The sequence below is a fragment of the Dama dama genome, chromosome X, assembly GCF_033118175.1.
Source record: "Dama dama isolate Ldn47 chromosome X, ASM3311817v1, whole genome shotgun sequence".
NCBI lineage: Eukaryota > Metazoa > Chordata > Mammalia > Artiodactyla > Cervidae > Dama > Dama dama.
The window spans coordinates 112,119,041-112,140,073 of NC_083714.1; the positions used below are offsets into that span (position 1 = coordinate 112,119,041).

General features: G+C 37.7%; 1 protein-coding gene across 12 annotated transcripts in view; it reads left to right on the forward strand.

Moving 5' to 3' along the window:
• Nucleotides 1–21,033, forward strand: part of CASK (calcium/calmodulin dependent serine protein kinase) — a 386,525-nt gene that overhangs the window by 325,883 nt on the left and 39,609 nt on the right. For 8 of the 12 annotated variants that reach the window (XM_061136699.1, XM_061136701.1, XM_061136700.1 and 5 more), the window contains 5 exons: nt 1,674–1,862; nt 10,505–10,583; nt 16,457–16,542; nt 17,595–17,663; nt 20,490–20,558. In XM_061136699.1, the coding sequence (XP_060992682.1) occupies nt 1,674–1,862; nt 10,505–10,583; nt 16,457–16,542; nt 17,595–17,663; nt 20,490–20,558 (492 nt within the window). The remainder of the gene's footprint in view (nt 1–1,673; nt 1,863–10,504; nt 10,584–16,456; nt 16,543–17,594; nt 17,664–20,489; nt 20,559–21,033) is intronic. The other 4 variants (XM_061136702.1, XM_061136705.1, XM_061136708.1 and 1 more) reach the window with 1 other exon arrangement.

Genomic DNA, 21,033 nt, shown 5'->3' on the forward strand with positions numbered 1-21,033 from the left:
GCTTTCTGCGTTAAATCTTAGTCTCTTAAGAGGCTATAATTAAACCAGCCAAAGAAGGATTTCCCCACATAGCACAGCCACCACCACTTTGGCCAGGGGTACTCATGTAGGGTGTAGCCAGGACACAGGTCAGGAAGCCCAGGTCCCCAGGGCCACTGTGGAGGCTTGCTTTCAAAGTGTGCTACTTACTGTCCCTCGGAGCCTATACCAGCCCTCTGAGATCTTGCAAATATCTGCCATTTCTATTATAAATTCAGATGGGTATTGAATAGAGCATACGCTCTATTGATGACTAATCAACACCATCATCTTTATGATTTTACCACATCGTTACCTTATTTTTGCCTCATATATATAACTGAAAAGTGAAAATAGCCGAGTCATGACTTTGGTAAATCTTTTAATTAAATAACTTGAGATGCTACAGGTTATGCTGTGAAGGCAATTTTAATTATGTTTCATTATCTCAGATATTTCATTACCCTACAGATCACAGATTAAAAAAGAACTGAATTTATAGTTAGCTCACAAGAAAACATAATGTATAAAGTGCCAAATACGTTGATATTCAACTGTAAAATTCTCTTTGAAGTAGAAATGCTAAAATATTTATTCTTATTAAAAACTTTCTTATGATGGCATGAAATGTACAGTAAGTGGAAGAATAGCCTTTTCAGGGAAACAAAGGATGTTTATTACCCAGTTTCACCAAGAGGACATATGGAGATATCAACACAAAGAAATCACTTTGCAAAAAGAAGTCATGATAATAACTGTCAGCTTATTTTTTGTTTAGTGCTCCAAAAAGTAGAAATGAGCAAAAACAGTAACTAGGTTTAAGATTTTGAGCTCCATATCATGTGATATTTGGGGAAATTACATTTCTTCAGATACGTTTGTATGTGGTTTTATTTCTTTTACTAAGTTGTACATTATAAATTATCCTTTGCATTATATAGCAGTTATTGTTAATACCACTGGTAAAAGATATTTGCTCAAGGCACCAATTATTGCACTGTTTCTCTTTAAATTTGTTTTCATTTTAAGCCCCAGCACAAATTTGCCAGCTCTATGTACAAAAGATTCTTTCTGCTCAATTATTTCAAATTGTGTTATGTCAGCCTTTAATTGAGCAAGTTAGTTGGACATTTTTTTAGAGCATCAGACAACACCTCTTACCCAGATAATGAACAAACACATCCATTCATTGATTGGCTCACTCATTCTTTCCTTTGTTCCTTCATTTTTAAAACTCCATCATGATTGTGCATGCTCAACTGCTTCAGTCATGTCCGACTCTTGGTGACCCAAGAGACTGTGGCCCGCCAGGCTCCTCTGTCTTTAGGATTCTTCAGTCAAGACTACAGGAGTGGATTGCCATGCTCTCCTCCAGGGCATCTTCTTGATCCAGAAAACGAATCCCTGTCTCTTATGTCTCCTGCTTTGGCAAGCAGGTTCTTCACCACTAGTGCCACCTGGGAAGCTCCATCTGTCATGATTATGTGTCAGAAAGAAATTATGGCATGGTTCTATCTAGGTGTAATGTGCTTTGAATTCTCTTTAGATGAGAGATACCTTTGAGAGGCAAAGAATAATTTTATATGTGTTTATGTAATAGACTCCTACTGAAACAGTTCTATTATTAATATTTTATTTCCCTCATAAAATATCAGGCCTTACTTCAGACTCACGATGTAGTGGCTCATGAAGTTTACAGTGATGAAGCGTTGAGGGTTACACCTCCTCCCACTTCTCCCTATTTAAATGGTGATTCTCCAGAAAGCGCAAACGGAGACATGGATATGGAGAACGTGACCAGAGTTCGCCTGGTCCAGTTCCAAAAGAACACAGATGAACCAATGGTAAGTGGGGGGGAAAAAATCTCCTGTATTCTCATAAAATCCCAGCATGAGTTCGAGCAGCTACCTTCAACCTATACTAGTAGAGGTGGGGAGGAAAGGAGGGTGCAGAGAATTTTCAAGAAATTGGTTTCCAGATCCTCATTTCAAGGCCACCACCATACCCCCGCCCCCACCACCCCCACCTAAAATTGTCCTGCCTGACACCGTGCCTAAGGTGTGTTGGCTCTCCTTCCCACCTCTCCTTACACAGTTGCTCTTCAACATCAACAAAAAAAGGACAGACCTGATATATTAGTCTAGCGTGTAAAGACCTCTGGGACAGCAGAGAAAGGGTCCAGTGTGAAATACTGGAATTGGTGTTGAAAAGGTGAACGTCTCAAATTCCTTTTACAAGTCGAGTGGTGTCCAGATCTTTTGCCTTCAACAAAATTAGAGGAAGACTAATTCGGAAGACATTCAAAGAATTGAGTGCCATTGTTAAAGTTCCTTCCATTCACACCTACCTGTTTAGTATGAATTCACCTTCTCAGTTCTTAGGTGTAGCATTGGAATAGAACTGATGCTGAACCCTGCTTCATCCTCATAGAATTTACATAGACTGGGAAGATCAAGGAAAGACTCCTTGATGTTAACTGCACAGAGGGGGCAGTGAGAGGGGAGACCATCCAGCCAAACAAAGTAGCATATGCAGAAACCTGCTAGTGAAAGGCTCTTAGCCCAGTTTCAAAATGGAAAGAAGGCACCACAGCTAGACTGTAGAAAACAAGATGTGTGTCAGGAAGAGGACCTCATAAGTATTGATTTTGTTATCTATTTTAAAAACAGAGGCTATTAAAGAGTTTTAAGCGGGGAGATAAAATCAGATTTTCATTTTAGAAATAAGCACTCTAGAAGATGGATTAGAGGGGGACAAGAGTGGCTAGGGAGAGACCAGTTAAAAGACTGTAACTGCAGTAATACATGGGAGAGATGATGGAGCTCTGAACGAGAGGGATGGATGTCGAGTGGAAAGAAGGGAATAGATTCAATAAAAGAGTAATTCAGGAGACCTTGAGAATGGATTGACAATGGGGACTGAGGCAGAAGTAAGTGTCTAATATGACCCTAAGCTTTAGGTTTTTCACAGCCAGATGAACAGTGATGCTACCCATTGAGACTGGGAGTATTAGGAAAGTTCCAGTTTTTAGGAGGAATGATTTCTTTAGGAAAACATTCAAATGTATGTATTCCTATCTGCTCCTCAGAGCATAGAAAAGGGATATTGGGATATAGGAAAACAGATTACTTAGGAAAGTTGCCCAGTTGCTTTCCAGGTTAAAGGAAGAATTACAGAGCAGTGATCCTATGATGGCAATTTCCAGAAAGCCCTCAACCCTAGACATTCAGGTTGTAATTCTCACTTATTGTTCTTTGCCAGTTAGACTGTATTATCTCAGTACTTACAGCAGACATGGGACATGCACGTCACCTCACCCCTCTGGTGCTCACCAAGCAACTCTTTGACTTAAGAGTCCAGGCAGTAGCAGCTTTGGGTCCCTCAGGCAAATCACTTCGTGTCTGTGGAGGCCTCATTTTGCTCATACTTTTCTTAGCAAGTATGACCAAAAGTGTGCTTGATTTCTACCTACCCAGATCCTACCCAGCTCTGAAAGTCTAACACTCCCCTCATTCATTTCATATATTCGTTCACTCATTTAGCAAATGTTTTTAAGTACCTACTATGTGCAGGAAAGACCCTGGTGCTGGGAAAGATTGAGGGCAGGAGGAGAAGGGGGTGGCAGAGAGTGAGATGATTGGATGGCATCATCGATTCAATGGACATGAGTTTGAGCAAACTCTGGGAGATAGTGAAGGACAGGCAAGCCTAGTATGCTGCAGTCCATGGGATTGTGAAGAATCAGAGAAGACAGCGGCTGAACAACAAAAATGTGCAGATGACTGCATGCCAGTGACGTAGTGGCAGACAAGACATTGCCCCTTCCTGAAACTCAGTTTCCATAGGGCTACCTACTTTTTTTTTGGCCACTCTGTGCAGCATGCAGGCTGTTAGTTCCCCAGCCAGGGATAGAACCTGCCCCCCCTACACAGGAAGCACAGAGACTTAACCACTGGACCACCAGGAAAGTCGCAGGGCTCCCTACATTAAACAAGTAGATATGTACTTTAGCACAGTTTGTTTAACAGGTGCGATTATGACAGAACTATAGGGAAGGAAAGGCTGTGTCAGAGAAGCAGGAGAAGGGGTGATGTTCAGCCAATCAGAGTAGATAAGAAAGTGGAAGGGACCACAAGAAGGAGGCCCAGGGATTTCCCTGGTGGTCCAGTGGTTAAGTCTTTGCCTTCTAATAGAAAGGGTGCAGGTTCAATCCCTGGTCCGGGAGCTGGGATCCCACATGCCTCATGGCCAAAAAAACCGAAACAAAACAGGAGCAGTATTGTAATGGATTAAATAAAGACTTTAAAAAAAGAAGGAGGAGGAGGAGGCCCAGAAGTGTCTTCTGATCGTCATGTTCTAAAGCAATCCAGTGGCAGTTGCTTGATGTTCTGTATAAAGATTAACTACATTAGAAACATAGACTGAGTAAAAGCATAAATCTGTACCCCTGAGTTACATTTTTCCACATGCATAAAATAGCCTTGAGTCTTCCGCAAAAGTCTCCTTAAAGAAGCCCTTCTCTCTTCCATCTTCTATGATCCTAGTGAAGGTGTGTAGTTCTTCTCCCTTTAATTGGTTGCCATAAAAATGGAAATTATTTTATCTGAAATATATTTTCAGGAATCTAGTTTTCTATAGTTTTACATTTAATACAACTTTATTTGCTTATTTGTCCTGTTAAAAAACATAGTATCATGCAGCATATACTTGTATGATTTCTTTTGCTTTTTGGACCTTCTAAAATATATCCAACTATGTATGCTAGGTCCATCCCCCAAGGGTGATATATTCACATTACACCCTTGTTTTCCCATTTTTAACATCACACTTTTAATTATTTCTCTATTGACTGGGAAACTCCCATAGTTGCATGTGTTAAACACTGAACTTCAAATAGCGTAGACAATTGGGAAGAAGCTTATATAAACAAGGGAAAGCCAGGAGTTTATAGCAAGCTGGGCTAGGTTCAGCAGTAGCTGGGCCAAGCCTTTCCCTGGAATTTGGGAACTTGTGAACAGAGAAAACATGAGTCAATTCTTCTCTGCAGAGAAACGTTTGAAGCAGACAAAATAATAAATATTAACTTCGGTTGATTTGAGGTGAACTTTCCTTGGCCATGAGAGGAGACAATGGGGTTGCAAAGAGTCAGAGATGACTGAGCAGCTGAACAACGATGTGCACGTGACTGCACTGCATGCCAGTGACGTAGTAGCAGACAAGACATTGCCCCTTCCTGAAACTCAGTTTTCATAGGGCTGCCTACTTTTTTTTTTTTTTGTCTGTCTATCTCATTCACTTCCATGCCTAGCAGAGTATCTGCCATATAACAGGTTCACAGTAATATTGGTTAAATGAATATGCTAATTTGGTAATTTCAAGAATGGAACCTTCATTGTACTATCATTTCCCTTATGAAATTAGATTTGACTTACACATTAATTTACAGCATTTTTCCAGGAGCACCTCTCTTGGTAACCATATGTGCTGACTGAATGTACAAGTTGGAAATGAAACTTGAGCAGTACAGTTGAATGTGGGACTAGAAACATTTGGGAAACCAGTTTCTTTTTAATTGCTTGCTTACTACTTCTAAGAGCCACAAAATAGGAACTGTGCAAAGTTATATGTTGTAGAATTGTACAAATTCAGGCAGGGTCTAGATTATAAAGTCTCAAATATTTTCATGGAACTTTCTAACAGAGTGCTGTTTTCCAGTGAAGAAGATAAGACAGAGTCCTGCTACCCCCAATCATCTCAAATTCAAGACCAGTTTTCACTGAGGGAGTTTGTTAAAAATATAGATCTGGGCTCTATTCCAGACTAATCCAAAGAGTGAAATTAAAAATCAGTATTATCTAAAAGGTCTCCATGTGATTCTTCGAATCAACCAAGTCTAGTACAAAGATATGTTTATGAAAGCTTGTCTTATAATGGTGAATAACTGGAAAGTAAGAGTTGTAATCAGACTTCCCCAGTGGTCCAGTGGTTGGGAATCTGCCTGCCAATGCAGGGGACATGGGTTTGATCCTTAATCCAAGAAGATTCCATATGCCATGGGGCAACTAAGTCCATGCACCCCAACTACTGAGCCCGCGCTCGAGAGCCTGCGAGCCGCAACTACTGAAGCCCCGCTCTATAAAGCCCGTGCTCCACAACAAGAGAAGCCACCACAGCGAGAAGCCCACACACCACATCTAAAGAATAATCCCCACTCATCACAACTAGAGAAAGCCTGCATGTAACAATGAAGACCCAGCACAGCCAATAAATAAATAAATATTTTTTTAAAAACACCAGTCCAGAAGGCTTGTAATTAAAGACAAAAAGTTGTAATCTATTCCATAGAATAGTATTCTGGCATTAAGTATACAGAGGTTCCACTTCTGAAAAAGATAGAGTAGCAGGGAACAGATTTACCTTCTCACCTGAAACAACAACAACATAAAAGAACACACACAACAATGAAAGAACTGTTTTCAAGATATTGGGCATCTGGCAGCAAAGGACAGTGATCCCTAAGAAACAGGAAGCAAATAAGGGGAGCCCAGTGATTGTCCCACCTTACTGACATGAGAGAGTTTCCAGGTCACAGCATGGTGAGGGGAAACCGAGGCAGAGCAGGCAGACTGCCTGAGGACACAGAGCTGAGAGCCTGGGAAGACCAAAGCAGTAACATTCATAGGACAGAGTGCTGAAGTGGAGAGAGCTGCAGAGAGAGAAAACTCTAGAGGGTCCCCCTCATGTATTTATCTGAATAATGATCTGCACGTTTATGACAGGAACCTACTCAGAGCCAAGGAAAGGCCATCCAAAAGGATGAGAGGGAACAGTGCCCGACCCTCACTGTCTGTTCCCACCACCCAGACTACAAAAAACAATTCAAGGAGCATTGTGTGGAGTGCTTAGGAAGGTCTTGCCTCAGTAATGAGGAATTATTAGCCCTAGACAGAGAATTGCTCCAGACCCGCCTTAACAAATCCTGAAAGCAAGGCCCAAAGGATCACTCTTTCCAAATAACTGAACTACATCCCAGGACAAAGCTTAAGAATATAGAAATAAAAAAATAACTGACAGCAGTATTAGAATTAGCAGGAAAATTGCACTATGGGATTAATGGCGGTTTAGACATTTCAGAAGAATAAAATTAGATTAGTGAACTCAAAAGACATAGCAATAGAAACTACCCAAAACAAAACACAGAAAGAAAAAAGAACTTTGAGAAATGAAAAGAATATCACTGAGCTGTGGGACAACTTCAAGCCACCTAATATTTGGTCCATTGGAATCTATGAGGGAGAAGAGGGTGAGGAAGAAACAAAATGTTTTTGAAGAAATAATGGCTGAAAACATTCCAGATTTGATGAAAACTATAAATCTGCAGATACAAGAACCACAGTGAACCCCAAGCACAAGACACATGAAGAAAACAACACCAAGGTACATCATAATCAAACTGTTTAGAACCTGTGATAAACAGGAAGATCTTAAAAACAGAGATAAAAAGGAAATGTTACATACAGGGGGACAAAGATAAGAGTGATATCAGATCTCTTATGAGAAACAGTATAATCAAGAAAACAATAATTTTAAAGTACTGGGGGGAGAAAAAAACCTCTCAACTTAGAATTCTAAACCCAGTATAATTATCTATCATAAAATAAAGGCAAACTATATAGAACAGTATGGAGTTTCAAAAAAAACTAAAATATAGAGCTGCCATATGACCCAGCAATCCCACTCTTAGACATATATCTGGAGAAAACCATAATTTGAAAAGATGCATGCACCCCAGTGTTCATTGTAGCACTATTTACAATAGCCAAGTCATGGAAGCGACATAAATGTCCATCAACAGAGGAATGGATAAAGAAGATGTGATATACAGTGTGTGTGTGTGTACTAGAATATTGTTGGAATTTTTATTCAGCCACAAAAAGGAATGAAATGGTGTCATTTGCAGAGATATGGATGGACCTAGAGATTGTCATACAGAGTGAAGTCAGAGAAAAACAAATATAGTATCACTTATATGTGGAGTCTAGAAAAATGGTAGAGATGAACTTACTAGCAAAGCAGAAACAGAGTCACAGATGTAGAGAACAAACTTATGGTTACCAAGGGGGAGAGCAGGATGAATCGGGAAATTGGAACTGACATATGTACACTAATACGTATAAAATAATTAATGAGAACCTACCATTTAGCACAAGAAACTGTACTTGATGCTCTGTGGTGACCTAAATAGGAAGGAGATCTTAAAAAGAGTGGATATATGTATGTGCTATGCATATTATATGTATGTGTATATATATATATATATATATATGATTCGCTTTGCTGTACAGCAAGGAACTAACACAACATTGTAAAGCAACTATACTCCAATAAAAATCAATTTAAAAGATAAAATAGTATTTAAAAAAATAATAATTTTAAAAAGGCAAAATAAAGACATTTTCAGACTTACCAAAACAAAAAGAATTCGATAGACTTACAGTGTAATAAATGTTAAAGGATATCCTTATCATTTAAATCTCTCTGGAAGGTAAATGGAAGTCTAAACAAAAATAGCAATGTGTTTGGGATTTTTTAACATGTAAAAGTAAAATATATAACAGCACAAAAGTCAGAAGGAAGAAAGTGGAAGTATACTGTTGTAAGATTCTTATAATACATTTCACATGGTATAATATCACTTGAAGGTAGGCTGATAAGTTAAAGATGTATGCTATAAACCCTAAAGCAACCACTAAAACAACAAAACAATTACAGCTAATAAAACAGGAGGGGAAAATAGAATGAAAATAAATAAACTAATCCAAAAGAATGCAGAAAAGGGGAGCATTGGAGAGATGGGACAAATAGAAATCAAATAGCAAGAAGATATGTTCATCAGTAATCGGTAATCATATTAAATATAAGTTGTCTAAATTCTCCCAAATTAAAAAGTAGAGATTGTCAGATTGGGGTATAGGAGGGAAGCAAGACCAAATTATATATTGCCCACAAGAAATGCTTTATAAATAAAAACAAATCATTTTAAAGGAAAAGACTAGAAAAAGATACACTATGATGACATTAATAAAAAGGAAGCTGGAATGACTATATTAATATCAAAGTATATTCTCAGGCCACAATGGAATTAAATTAGAAATGAATAACAGAAAGATGTCAGGAGAAATCCCCAAGCACTTAAATACTAAATTATACAATTCCAAATAACCCATGGATGAAAGAAGAAATCAAAAGAGAAATTTTAAAGTATTTTGAAGTGAATGAAAATGAAATCACAACATACCAGAACTTGTGGAATACTGCTAAAACAGTACTTAGGGAGAAAAGTGTAGCACTAAATACCAGTCTTTAAAAAAAAGAAATATCTTAAAACAACGACCTCAGCTTCTACCTTAAGAAACTAGAACCAAAAAAAAAAGAGCAAGGTAAACCCAAAGTGAGTAAAAGAAAAGAAATAATAAAGATCGAAGTGGAGATCAATGAAATAGAAAGTGAAACAATAAAAAAATCAATAAAACAAGCTTTTCCTTTGACAAGATGAGATCAATCAGGTGTGGGGGTGAAGACACTAATTACCAGTATCATGCATAAGAGAAGTGACATTACTACAGATCCTACAGATATAAAAAGAATAATAAGGAAATATGGTAAACAACTTTATGTCAATAAATTCAACAACCTAAATTAAATAGACACATTTTTTGGGAGACAAACTAGCAAAACTCACTTTGGAATAAACTGAATTGCCCTATACTATTTAAAAATCGAAGTTAGTTTTTTAAAAAAATCCCTCAAAGAAAACTCCAGGCCAAAATGGCTTTACTGGTAAATTCTACCAAACATATAATAAAGAAACAGTACCAATTGTACACAGACTCCTCCCAAAACATTGAAAAGGAAAGAATTCACAACTTACTATTTTTGATGAAAAGGAGGAAGAGGTATAATAGCTACTAGCATTACCCTGATACCAAAACCAGACATTTTGCAAGTAAAGAAAACTACAGACCAGTAACCCTTCTGTATTTAGATGCACAAATTCTAAACAAATCCATACCTCAAAAAAGAAAAATACATCATGACCAAGTGGAGAATTAGCAACATGGAAAATACTTATAAGATTAAAAAGCATTATATAAAATATATGTATGCTAAAAAAAAGTATAAAAAATTTTAAAAATAAATTAAAAAAAACAAAGGAAAAAAAGAAAAAAATTTAAGATTTAAAAAAAGATAAAAAAGAACAAAAAAGCTAAAAAAAATTTAAAATATATATATGTATGCTATTGTTAGAGTATCCAAAATATCAAAATTAATATTTCTGTCATGGCATAGTGGAGTTTTCTCCTCCATTTTCCATATTTTCTTTAATGTTTTCCTACTTTTGTAGTTAAGGTTATCTACAGCATAGTCACAGATATAAAAAGAATGCCCTCTCATAGTAATTCTATTTTTGCTTAACTTTTTACAGGGAATCACTTTAAAAATGAATGAACTAAATCACTGTATTGTTGCAAGAATCATGCATGGGGGCATGATTCACAGGCAAGGTAAGTTCCATATATAATTCTTTCTTTCCTACCTTAGATTTTTTTTCATATAGTATAGTATTTTATGATCCATATAAAAAATGGTGGGAGGGGGGATCAGGATGGGGAACACATGTAAATCCATGGCTGATTCATGTCAATGTATGGCAAAAACCACTACAATATTGTAAAGTAATTAGCCTCCAACTAATAAAAATAAATGAACAAATAAATAAATAATGTGATGAATATGAAAAAAATCAGTTTGATTGATGGTTTATATAAATGATTTATCTGTCTTTGGTTTTAATCACTGTTGGCCTCCACTCACTTGTATTCATTTCCACATGCTTCAGTTATACTATACAGCTCTGTTGCTGGAGCATCTCTGAGTTACTCTTTAGATCCTGACTTATTAGAGGCCATGGGAGATAAACTGAAGTATCATATGGGTCCCAGGATATATGGAAGACATCTACCATGGGATATAAGATATATGTATATATACTTGCAAAGTTAAATGACAGTTGACTACTCTAATTCATTCAGGAATGTGATATACTATTTATAAACTAGGAAATTAGAGTTTGATAAATAACAATATAATATTTCAGTGATAAAATAAGAAAGATCAAATCTGTGATTAAGTTCTTAACACCTGCTACAGTAAATGCAGTTGAGAAGGGAATTCACTGAGGACTAAAGTAGACAAAAAATGATTTTTTGAGAAAGTGGAACTACTGTTAACTCTCCAGTGGATAAGATTTGGACATGTAGGTTTAGGTTCCTCTTTGAAGCAACTGTGTTATATGCATTAGTATTTAGAGCCTGATCCAAAAGTGATTCTCCGGTCCAAAAATTAGACTTCCTTTCTTTGAGATCGTGTTGTACATGTGCTTAACACCTCTTTCCTTCACCCTGGAGAGCAAGAGGTAACACCATCAGCCTTTTAGTGCCTTCTTGTCCTCTTTAGAGATGACTGCTTATGTACACAGATGCCCAGCATTTTTATTCTGTCCTATTTTAAATCCACAAATTTGAAATTATCTTAAAATACATGACCATTGTTGTTTGAATTTACATAAATGTTTAAATTTATTTGTTCATTATTCCTTTTGCATTGCAGACCATCCTTTGGTGAGCATTTTTCGTTCTTCCTAAACTACATCCTTTATAGTTCCTTTAGTGTAGTCTGTTGTTGATAAACTCCCTCAGGTGGTGTTATCTGTAAATATTTCATTTCCACCTCAATCTTGATTACTTTTGCTGAGAGCACAATTTTAGGTTAATGGTTACCATTCCATTTTCTTTTGGCATCTGTTGTTTGATCTTGAGAAGTCTGGTGACACTACAATTGTCCTTGCTTTGTAGGTGATCTCTCCTTTCCCCCTGGACTTTTTAAGCTCTTTGTCTTCGATGTTCTGTAGTTTTACTACCTCCTGGCATGGCTTTCTTTTTATTTTTTTTTTCCCCAACATTATTTTTTATTTATTTATTTTTTTATTAGTTGGAGGCCAATCACTTCACAACATTTCAGTGGGTTTTGTCATACATTGACATGAATCAGCCATAGATTTACACGTATTCCCCATCCCGATCCCCCCTCCCACCTCCCTCTCCACCCGATTCCCCTGAGTCTTCCCAGTGCACCAGGCCCGAGCACTTGTCTCATGCATCCCACCTGGGCTGGTGATCTGTTTCACCATAGATAGTATACATGCTGTTCTTTTGAAATATCCCACCCTCACCTTCTCCCACAGAGTTCAAAAGTCTGTTCTGTATTTCTGTGTCTCTTTTTCTGTTTTGCATATAGGGTTATTGTTGCCATCTTTCTAAATTACATATATATGTGTTAGTATGCTGTAATGTTCTTTATCTTTCTGGCTTACTTCACTCTGTATAATGGGCTCCAGTTTCATCCATCTCATTAGGACTGATTCAAATGAATTCTTTTTAACGGCTGAGTAATATTCCATGGTGTATATGTACCACAGCTTTCTTATCCATTCATCTGCTGATGGGCATTTAGGTTGCTTCCATGTCCTGGCTATTATAAACAGTGCCACGATGAACATTGGGGTGCACGTGTCTCTTTCAGATCTGGTTTCCTCAGTGTGTATGCCCAGGAGTGGGATTGCTGGGTCATATGGCAGTTCTATTTCCAGTTTTTTAAGAAATCTCCACACTGTTTTCCATAGCGGCTGTACTAGTTTGCATTCCCACCAACAGTGTAAGAGGGTTCCCTTTTCTCCACACCCTCTCCAGCGTTTATTGCTTGTAGACTTTTGGATAGCAGCTATCCTGACTGGCGTGTAATGGTACCTCATTGTGGTTTTGATTTGCATTTCTCTGATAATGAGTGATGTTGAGCATCTTTTCATGTGTTTCTTAGCCATCTGTATGTCTTCTTTGGAGAAATGTCTGTTTAGTTCTTTGGCCCATTTTTTGATTGGGTCATTTGTTTTTCTGGAATTGAGTTTCAGGAGTTGCTTGTATATTTTTGAGATTAATCCTTTGTCTGTTTCTTCATTTGCTATTATTTTCTCCCAATCTGAGGGCTGTATTTTCACCTTACTTATAGTTTCCTTGGCTTTCTTTTTATTTATCCTATTTGGGATACATTATTCTTCCTGGAGCTATGTGATCATAATTGCATCATTCAAGAAAATTTGAAACCATATTTCTTTTTTTTTTCCATTTATTTTTATTCATTGGAGGCTAATTACTTTACAATATTGTAGTGGTTTTTGCCATACATTGACATGAATCAGCCATGGATTTACATGTGTTCCCCATCCCGATCCCCCCTCCCACCTCCCTCTCCATCCCATCCCTCTGGGTCTTAAGGAAGCTGTGGTACATATGCACCATGGAATATTACTCAGCCATTAAAAAGAATTCATTTGAATCAGTTCTAATGAGATGGATGAAACTGGAGCCCATTATACAGAGTGAAGTAAGCCAGAAAGATAAAGACCAATACAGTATACTAACGCATATATATGGAATTTAAAAAGATGGTAATGATAACCCTATATGCAAAACAGAAAAAGAGACACAGATGTACAGAACAGACTTTTAGACTCTGTGGGAGAAGGCAAGGGTGGGATGTTCAGAGAGAACAGCATTGAAACAAGGATACTATCAAGGGTGAAACAGATCACCAGCCCAGGTTGAAACCATATTTCTTAAAATATTGCCTCTTCATTTTCTCCATCATCTCCTTCTGAACTCTAGGTAGATGTGTGTTAGACATTCCCTCCATATCTCTTAATATCTTTTTCATGCTTTATTTCTTGTTTCCTATCTTCCTTATCTCCTTATTTCTCTGACCTGCATTCTAGTTAATTTATTTGGTTATGTCTTCCAATTAGCTGAAACTCTTCAGCCATATCTGAACTCCTGTTCAACTCATCCATTCATTGACTTATGCTACTGATTGTATTTTTCCTTTCTAGAAGTACTAGTCACTTGTTCTTATTCTTATTTTCAGATCTGTCTGTTCACATCTGATAATGTCTTGTTGCATGCTCATCCTTGCAAAAAAGTTCCCTTTCTTTTTTTTCTTTAACATATAGCTATTTTATACAGGCATACCTTAGAGATATTACAGACTTGGTTTCAGACCACTGCAATAAAATGAGTCACATGAATTTTTTTGTTTCCCAGTACACATAAAAGTTATGTTTGTACTATGCTATTATCTACTAAGTATACAGTAGCATTATGTCTTTTAAAATGTATATAATTTAAAATTACTTTATTACTAAAAAATGCCAACCATCATCTAAGCCTCAGCAAATCATATTCTTTGCTCTTGGTGGAGGGTATCGTCTAGATGTTGATGGCTGCTGATTGGTTAGGGTGGTGGTTGCTGAAGGCTGAGGTGGCTGTGGCAGTTTCTTAAAATAAGACAACAGTGAAGTTTGCCTCATTGATCTACTCTGCCTTTCACAAATGGTTTCTTTGTAGCATGCACTGCTGCTTGATAGCATTTTACCCATGGTAGAACCTCATTCAAAACAGGAGTAAATCCTCTCAAACCCTGCCACTACTTTATTAACTAAGTTTATGTAATATTCTAAATCCTTTTGTGCAATTTCGTTTGCCATCTTATATAAGCGTGGTTCATAACACCCCCAAAACAGCAGAGATCACTCATCACAGATCACCATAACAAATATAATAATGATGAAAAAGTTTGAAATATTGTGAGAATTACCAAAAGGTGATACAGAGACAGGAAGTGAGCAAACGCTGTTGGGAAAATGGCGCAGACAGACTTGCTCAACACAGGGTTGCCACAAACCTTCAGTCTGTAAAAAATGTGGTTATCTTTGAGGCACAGTAAAGCAAAGCACAAGAAACTGAGGTATTCCTGTAGTCTATATCTGACCATTCCAGCATCTATCCTCCTTGAGGATCTAAATCTATTTCTTCTCTTTCTGATGACTCACATAATAGTTTGCCTTATTGTATGTTTGGTGATCTTTGATTATAAGCTTATTGCTTGCTCAAATTAGTAGACGTCCTGGGAGCCTAAACTGGGAATACTTTCCTCCAAAAACGGTCGGTTCTGTGTTTTACCAGCTGCCACAGAGTGCCACTGAACTGGGTCTTGACTCAGAAGGCAGCCAGCAGGCAGTGCAGCAATGGCATCTACCCCTCCCACTGGTTTCATTCCATCTTGATTTTGCCACCACTCTGGATCCAGCTCACTGGGTTCTTATCTGTGGACGGGAGAGTGGGGATGGAAATGGGAAGTATTCTTGGGGATTCACATTCATTTTGTGAGACCTGTAACACTTCAAGGGGTGAGCCCTACACGGGATATAGTTGTAAGAGAGTCTGTGAGTGCCTAATCCACCATATTGAAGACAAATGTCCCCAAATTTTTGTTTTATGTTTTATTATGTTAACTTTCAAACATGGTTAGAGAGAACAGTGCAGTGAGTTCAAGTAGAGAAAAGTGGAAAGAATAGTGCAATGATCACCTACGTACGAATAACCCAGGTAGAATTATTGTTGATTCATGACCATACTGATTTCACCTGTATTTGCCCTACTGCCCCTGGATTACTTTGAAGCAAATACAAGGCTCTTTATTTATCTGCATTTTAGTGTGTATGTCTTAAAGATACCATGAGCTTTTCATAATGAAGTCAGGTCAATAACTAAACGTGTAAGCAATTCATAAATAAAGCAAAAATTTACATAACACTACTTAACCATTGTTTCTCACTTTTTCTAGTTGAAGTGTGACAGAACCCTGAAATGCCTGCCTACCAAATTATTATTAAAAAGTTGCAGTATGTCTAATATAAATTTATTGATATATAGATATTATCACAATTCTTTGAAAAATCAACAACCTTTGTACCATATTTGGTAGATAATAATGATGATAACAGCAAATACTTAAATGGCACTATGCACCAAGAACAGTTCTAAGTCCTCTGCATCTATTAAACTCATTTAATCCTTACAACAATCCTATGAGATAGATACTATTTTCATCTCCATTTTATAAATATGAGTTTTCAGGGAAATTTTCAGTAAGTTACCCAAGATCTTGAAGCTAGTACATGATGAAACAGAGATATGAACCTAGATAGGCCACATCTGGAAGTCATAGTTTTAAACAGCTATATACATAAGGACTCTCTCAGAAAAATAAGCAGGTTTTTACAGTCATCTTTCAAAACTGTCCTCCATAAGTTAGGTGTATCTGTTTTGGCGAGTTTACTATATGAACCTAACTCATACCTGGTTCTGGAATATTAGCCTTCAGTATTTAGCTTAATTTTTAAAAATTACTTACCTTGCTGACTTTGGATTTTATTATTATAAAAGTATATATCATTTCATGTTTATAATTTTGTGTAATTTCTTAGGTACACTTCATGTCGGAGATGAAATTCGAGAAATCAATGGCATCAGTGTAGCCAACCAAACAGTGGAACAGCTGCAAAAAATGCTTGTGAGTAAAATGAAAGTCTCTTTTCCTGAAATTGACTTTCAGTTCATTAACTTGTTTATTAAATAAGGGGTATTTTTTTTGTAATCTGGTACCATCATCTGTGTGGATTTGTGCAACATTCATAGAAACTGAGAACTAGAAAAATGTTTACATGCAGCAGAGCTTAGAAACATTTTGCCCATTTTCAGCAGTATGGGCTTGAACATTCTCCGTTCAGTCCTTTGTCTCCTGGTTCTTAGTGAGCAGATGTTTAAAGAAAACCTTTGCAGTTGTGCATACTTGTGAATTAGTTTCTCACTGACCTCAACTCTGCTGACATCAGCAGTGTCAGAAGTCTCTTTCCTGTGTAGCTGAGTCATAGCCAACTATATGGGATTTCTCTATAGAGCAGGGGAAAGGAAAGTCATGGTAGACCAGGCCATTTTTTACCATATATATCCAGAATTGGTGTTCAAATTAGGTTTTGGATTGGGGCGGGCTAGGGGCTGCAGAATGACAGGTCCTGGTGAGCAGAGGGAGATGTTTAGACCTCTGGTCCTGCACCTTCTTCCCGCCACAGTGTAGCAGCCTCCTGAGCTATTTATATCTACTGAAGGTACAATAAGCACCACAGCGTCACTGACAGTCAAAACTAAGGCCTAAATTATGAAATAAAAAGCAGATTTTATGGAGTACACCATCATCATGTAGCCTCCCAAATATAATTCTTACATAATTACTTGTTCTGTAGTCCATTTCAACTTGTATTCACTTTCGAAAGGCATGTCACTTAGAGTTGTCTCCGCATCTATGAAAAGATCACCATCAGAGGTCTGTTGCACCATTGCTGTGTGAACAGGGCAGTCAGCCTTGACTCTGCAGGGCTGTTCCCAGGAACAGCCTCCTTTGTTACCATGAGCTGTTCCTGCTTTTGTAACTCAGTTTCGTTTTTAGGCCCCTGCACTCTCCGCTGGCTTGCACTAAATACCCCCAAAACGTTTTCAGTGGTTTCTTACTTGTTGTTGTGTGCAACATTTGTTTGTTCAAAGAGCTCTCCTTTCTGTTTCCTCTAGCGGGAAATGCGGGGGAGTATCACCTTCAAGATCGTGCCAAGTTACCGCACTCAGTCATCGTCCTGTGAGGTAATAGCTCTAACGAAACACCCCATCTCCTCTGGGTTCTTAACTAACTGTCTGCTAATGGCTGAATGTTTTGGCTTCTTCTGGGAAATTGTTTCTGCCTGTGCTGTTGATCACTGCACACCAATTTTACAACAAAGATAACGGAACAGAGTAGGTCCCACCCACCTACTCATCCCTCTTCCACGGGGTTCTCCTCAGCACCTGAACTTCCTGCAGGCTGGAAGCAAAGCAAAATACGTAGAGAGAAGCTCCAAATAATGACAAAGGTTTAATAAAGAATGAGTCTCTGGGGGAAGATGAAAGATCATAATTGCAATAATTTTTCCAGGAAGTATACATTCACTTCCCTTGTTAAGAAATCACATTAGATAGTTCTTCTTTCCAAGAATCTGAAAAGTGGTCTATTTCTTGTTAAGACAGAGTTATTCAAATAATTCTGACAGGTCTCTAGATGGATTTTAAGCCTATGAGGAATTGATAACTGATGTTATTAGCAGAATAGAGGTTTTTGCAACGTTCTGTGAAATTGTTTAAATTGGAATGCTATCTGACTTGGAAACAAGTAAGTGTTCTAGAGTAATACAAACCCCAAGTTCCTTTCTCACGGTAGGCTTATCCTTGAGAAACTGTAGCTTTCCCAACCTATATTCAGTTTGCTATTGGTTAGCAAGTGAGACTCAAAAATCATTCTTTTTATATTTGGAAATATGAACCAACCTAAGTGAGGGCATCCTTTGGTCATTGCACCTTCAGTTTGAATATTTTTTTCTGAAGCTCGCACTTTCATGTGCACCTTCCAAGTATGTGTAACATCAGTATGAAGTACACATTTCCTCCAGTGAGTGTTTAAGACTGGCTGGCAACTCATTGGAACTCATCTAGAAAATTGAATTTGTACTTAGGAGAAGTTGAGGGAGAAATTATAATATTTCTTCCTGTCTCTAGTAGTGATGTAAATTTCACAAGAAAAATCAGAGGCTTCCTGTTTTTCCTAAACCTATTGAAGATATGTATAAGAATTTGTAGTTTCGTCAAGTATATTTTTAGTGAGCCATGACAAGTGGGGTTTCTGTTATATCAAGTCTTGAGCTCCTCTTGGTGGCTTTTTATGGAACTTCAGTTATATTTCAAAACAAAAGACAGAACTGCTTCTGTTCCATGATTCATGGTTTTGAAATTTGTTACCTAGTACACAAATCTTGCTGGAAAAGAAAAACTGTCACATGCATCTTTTATGTCAAGCATTCTGATATTCTAAAAATCATAAGTGGTCCTCATACCATTTCACATCTTGGAAGAAATTTAGTAAACGCGATTGGTTTTTGTCTTTTTGGCTCACTAGCCAGAAGATAGTGTTAGTTATTAATATAAGTTTCTCTTGTGTTTTTGAGTGGTTGAACTGGTTTTGAGGTGGGACCAGTAGAACACATATAAATGCTATGCTCTTAAGTAAAAAGAGCGCCCTCTTACCTTCTCAACCTCTGAATAGTAGGAATAAAGGTACCTCCCCCACCAGTCTCTTTGACTCTCCTGTCCTCTGGCAGAGTTCAAGCCTGTGGTTGAATTCTTCCCAGCTACAACAGTACTTCCTAAAGAAAGGCTCTCTGGCTACCTACCTCAGCATCACCCTGGCCATTGGTAAAAGCGGGGACCCCCACCCCATGCCCTGGCCCTACTGACATAAGTCTCTGGGGGTGGCACCTAGACATTCTGCTCACTAACATCTGAGAATCCTCATCTAAGGGATCCCATTATTTAAAAGCCAACAGGTTCCAGAAGTTTTCTTTAAGTCTTATAGAAAAAGCAAATGTCTTTTGAGCAGACCTGCACATTTCAAAGATTTCCAAGAACTCAACTAAAATTTTAAATACTTTCATCCTCTCCTTGTTTTAACATTATAGTTGATTTGGACAAGGGAGTGGAGCCTGGAAAGGATTTTGAATGTGTCATATAGTATAGTTGGCTGTGGCTGCTGGAATCTTTGCCAGAAGTGTAATATTTGTAGAGGCTCAAGATTATTGTTTTAATTAATCTGCTAAAATATTCTTAAATAATAAAGGTTTCTTCTCTGGTCTATAACTATCTTTTACCCTTATTAGTAATATCTAGCCTAGAAAGATTCTAAGGTGATTGCAACATAAGAAGTCTTTTTTGAGGTTCACTTCACTTCCCTGGTGGCTCAGACGGTAAAGCGTCTGTCTACAATGTGGGAGACCTGGGTTCGATCCCTGAGTCGAGAAGATTCCCTGGAGAAGGAAATGGCAACCCACTCCAGTACTCTTGCCTAGAAAATCCCATGGATGGAGGAGCTTGGTGCATGCTACTGTCCATGGGGTCGCAAAGAGTCAGGCATGACTGAGCGACTTCACTTCACTTCAAATTGTGTCATTCAGTAATTTTTGATACTGAGGTACATAAAGATTATTAAATACTTTTAAAACCTAATTTTCAATTTAAAAAGATATGCAACTGGGATCTTTAGCACAATGTTATAGTAATCTTTGTCACTTTACAGTAGTTGATAGGATTTTAATATCAAGTCACCCTTCGGGTTCTCATTTTAAAAAAACAAAGGTTATAGAATGTTAGAGACAGTAAAGAAATGATTAATGAATGACACGGTCATCACTTACAACATGTGAATCTTCAGACTGCACAAACATTTTTTCATGCTTCTCTGAAATCATGCAAGTAAGTCAGTATGGCACCTTTACAGCTAAAACCTCAAAGGAAATGGTTGTCAGACTGTGGTTGTAACTGTTGATGTGAATATCTCTTGTTTCTGTGCTGGTGTTCTGTGTTAATGAACCTTGTGTCTTATTTCAGAGAGATTCCCCCTCCACTTCCAGACAGTCCCCAGCTAATGGTCATAGCAGCACTAACAATTCTGTTTCGGTAAGAACTCTAGCTCCACACAGCAAAGTGTGACAATTTTGTTGGTGCCACCTGCCATGAGTGTTCTAGTTACATGTGTTCAGTGGAAATATTGTCTTCTGCCGATATACAAGGCTACTACAGCTACAATGCAGTTTACACCTGGAAAATCTTGTTCTTCTCATTGAAAATACCTTTCATTAGTTAAATTTGAAGAAATGTAGTTCCAGACTGCTTTGGTCATTCTCAAAATATTTCTGTGTCACCCAGCTACTGTCTATGACTTTGCTCAAAGTTATGCAGAGGATGTAAATGGAAATTTGTTGAAATTTCTCAACTTTTTTTTTCACTTGAGAAAGATAAAGAAATGTAAGAATTTTGCAGAGTAGGAATTTGGGTATTCTCGGGCTTTGTAGTTGTCTATTCTGAGTGATATCAGCAACATGTTTAGTTTCCGCTATCTAAGTTTACGAATTGGTGTGCCCTCTGTTATTGT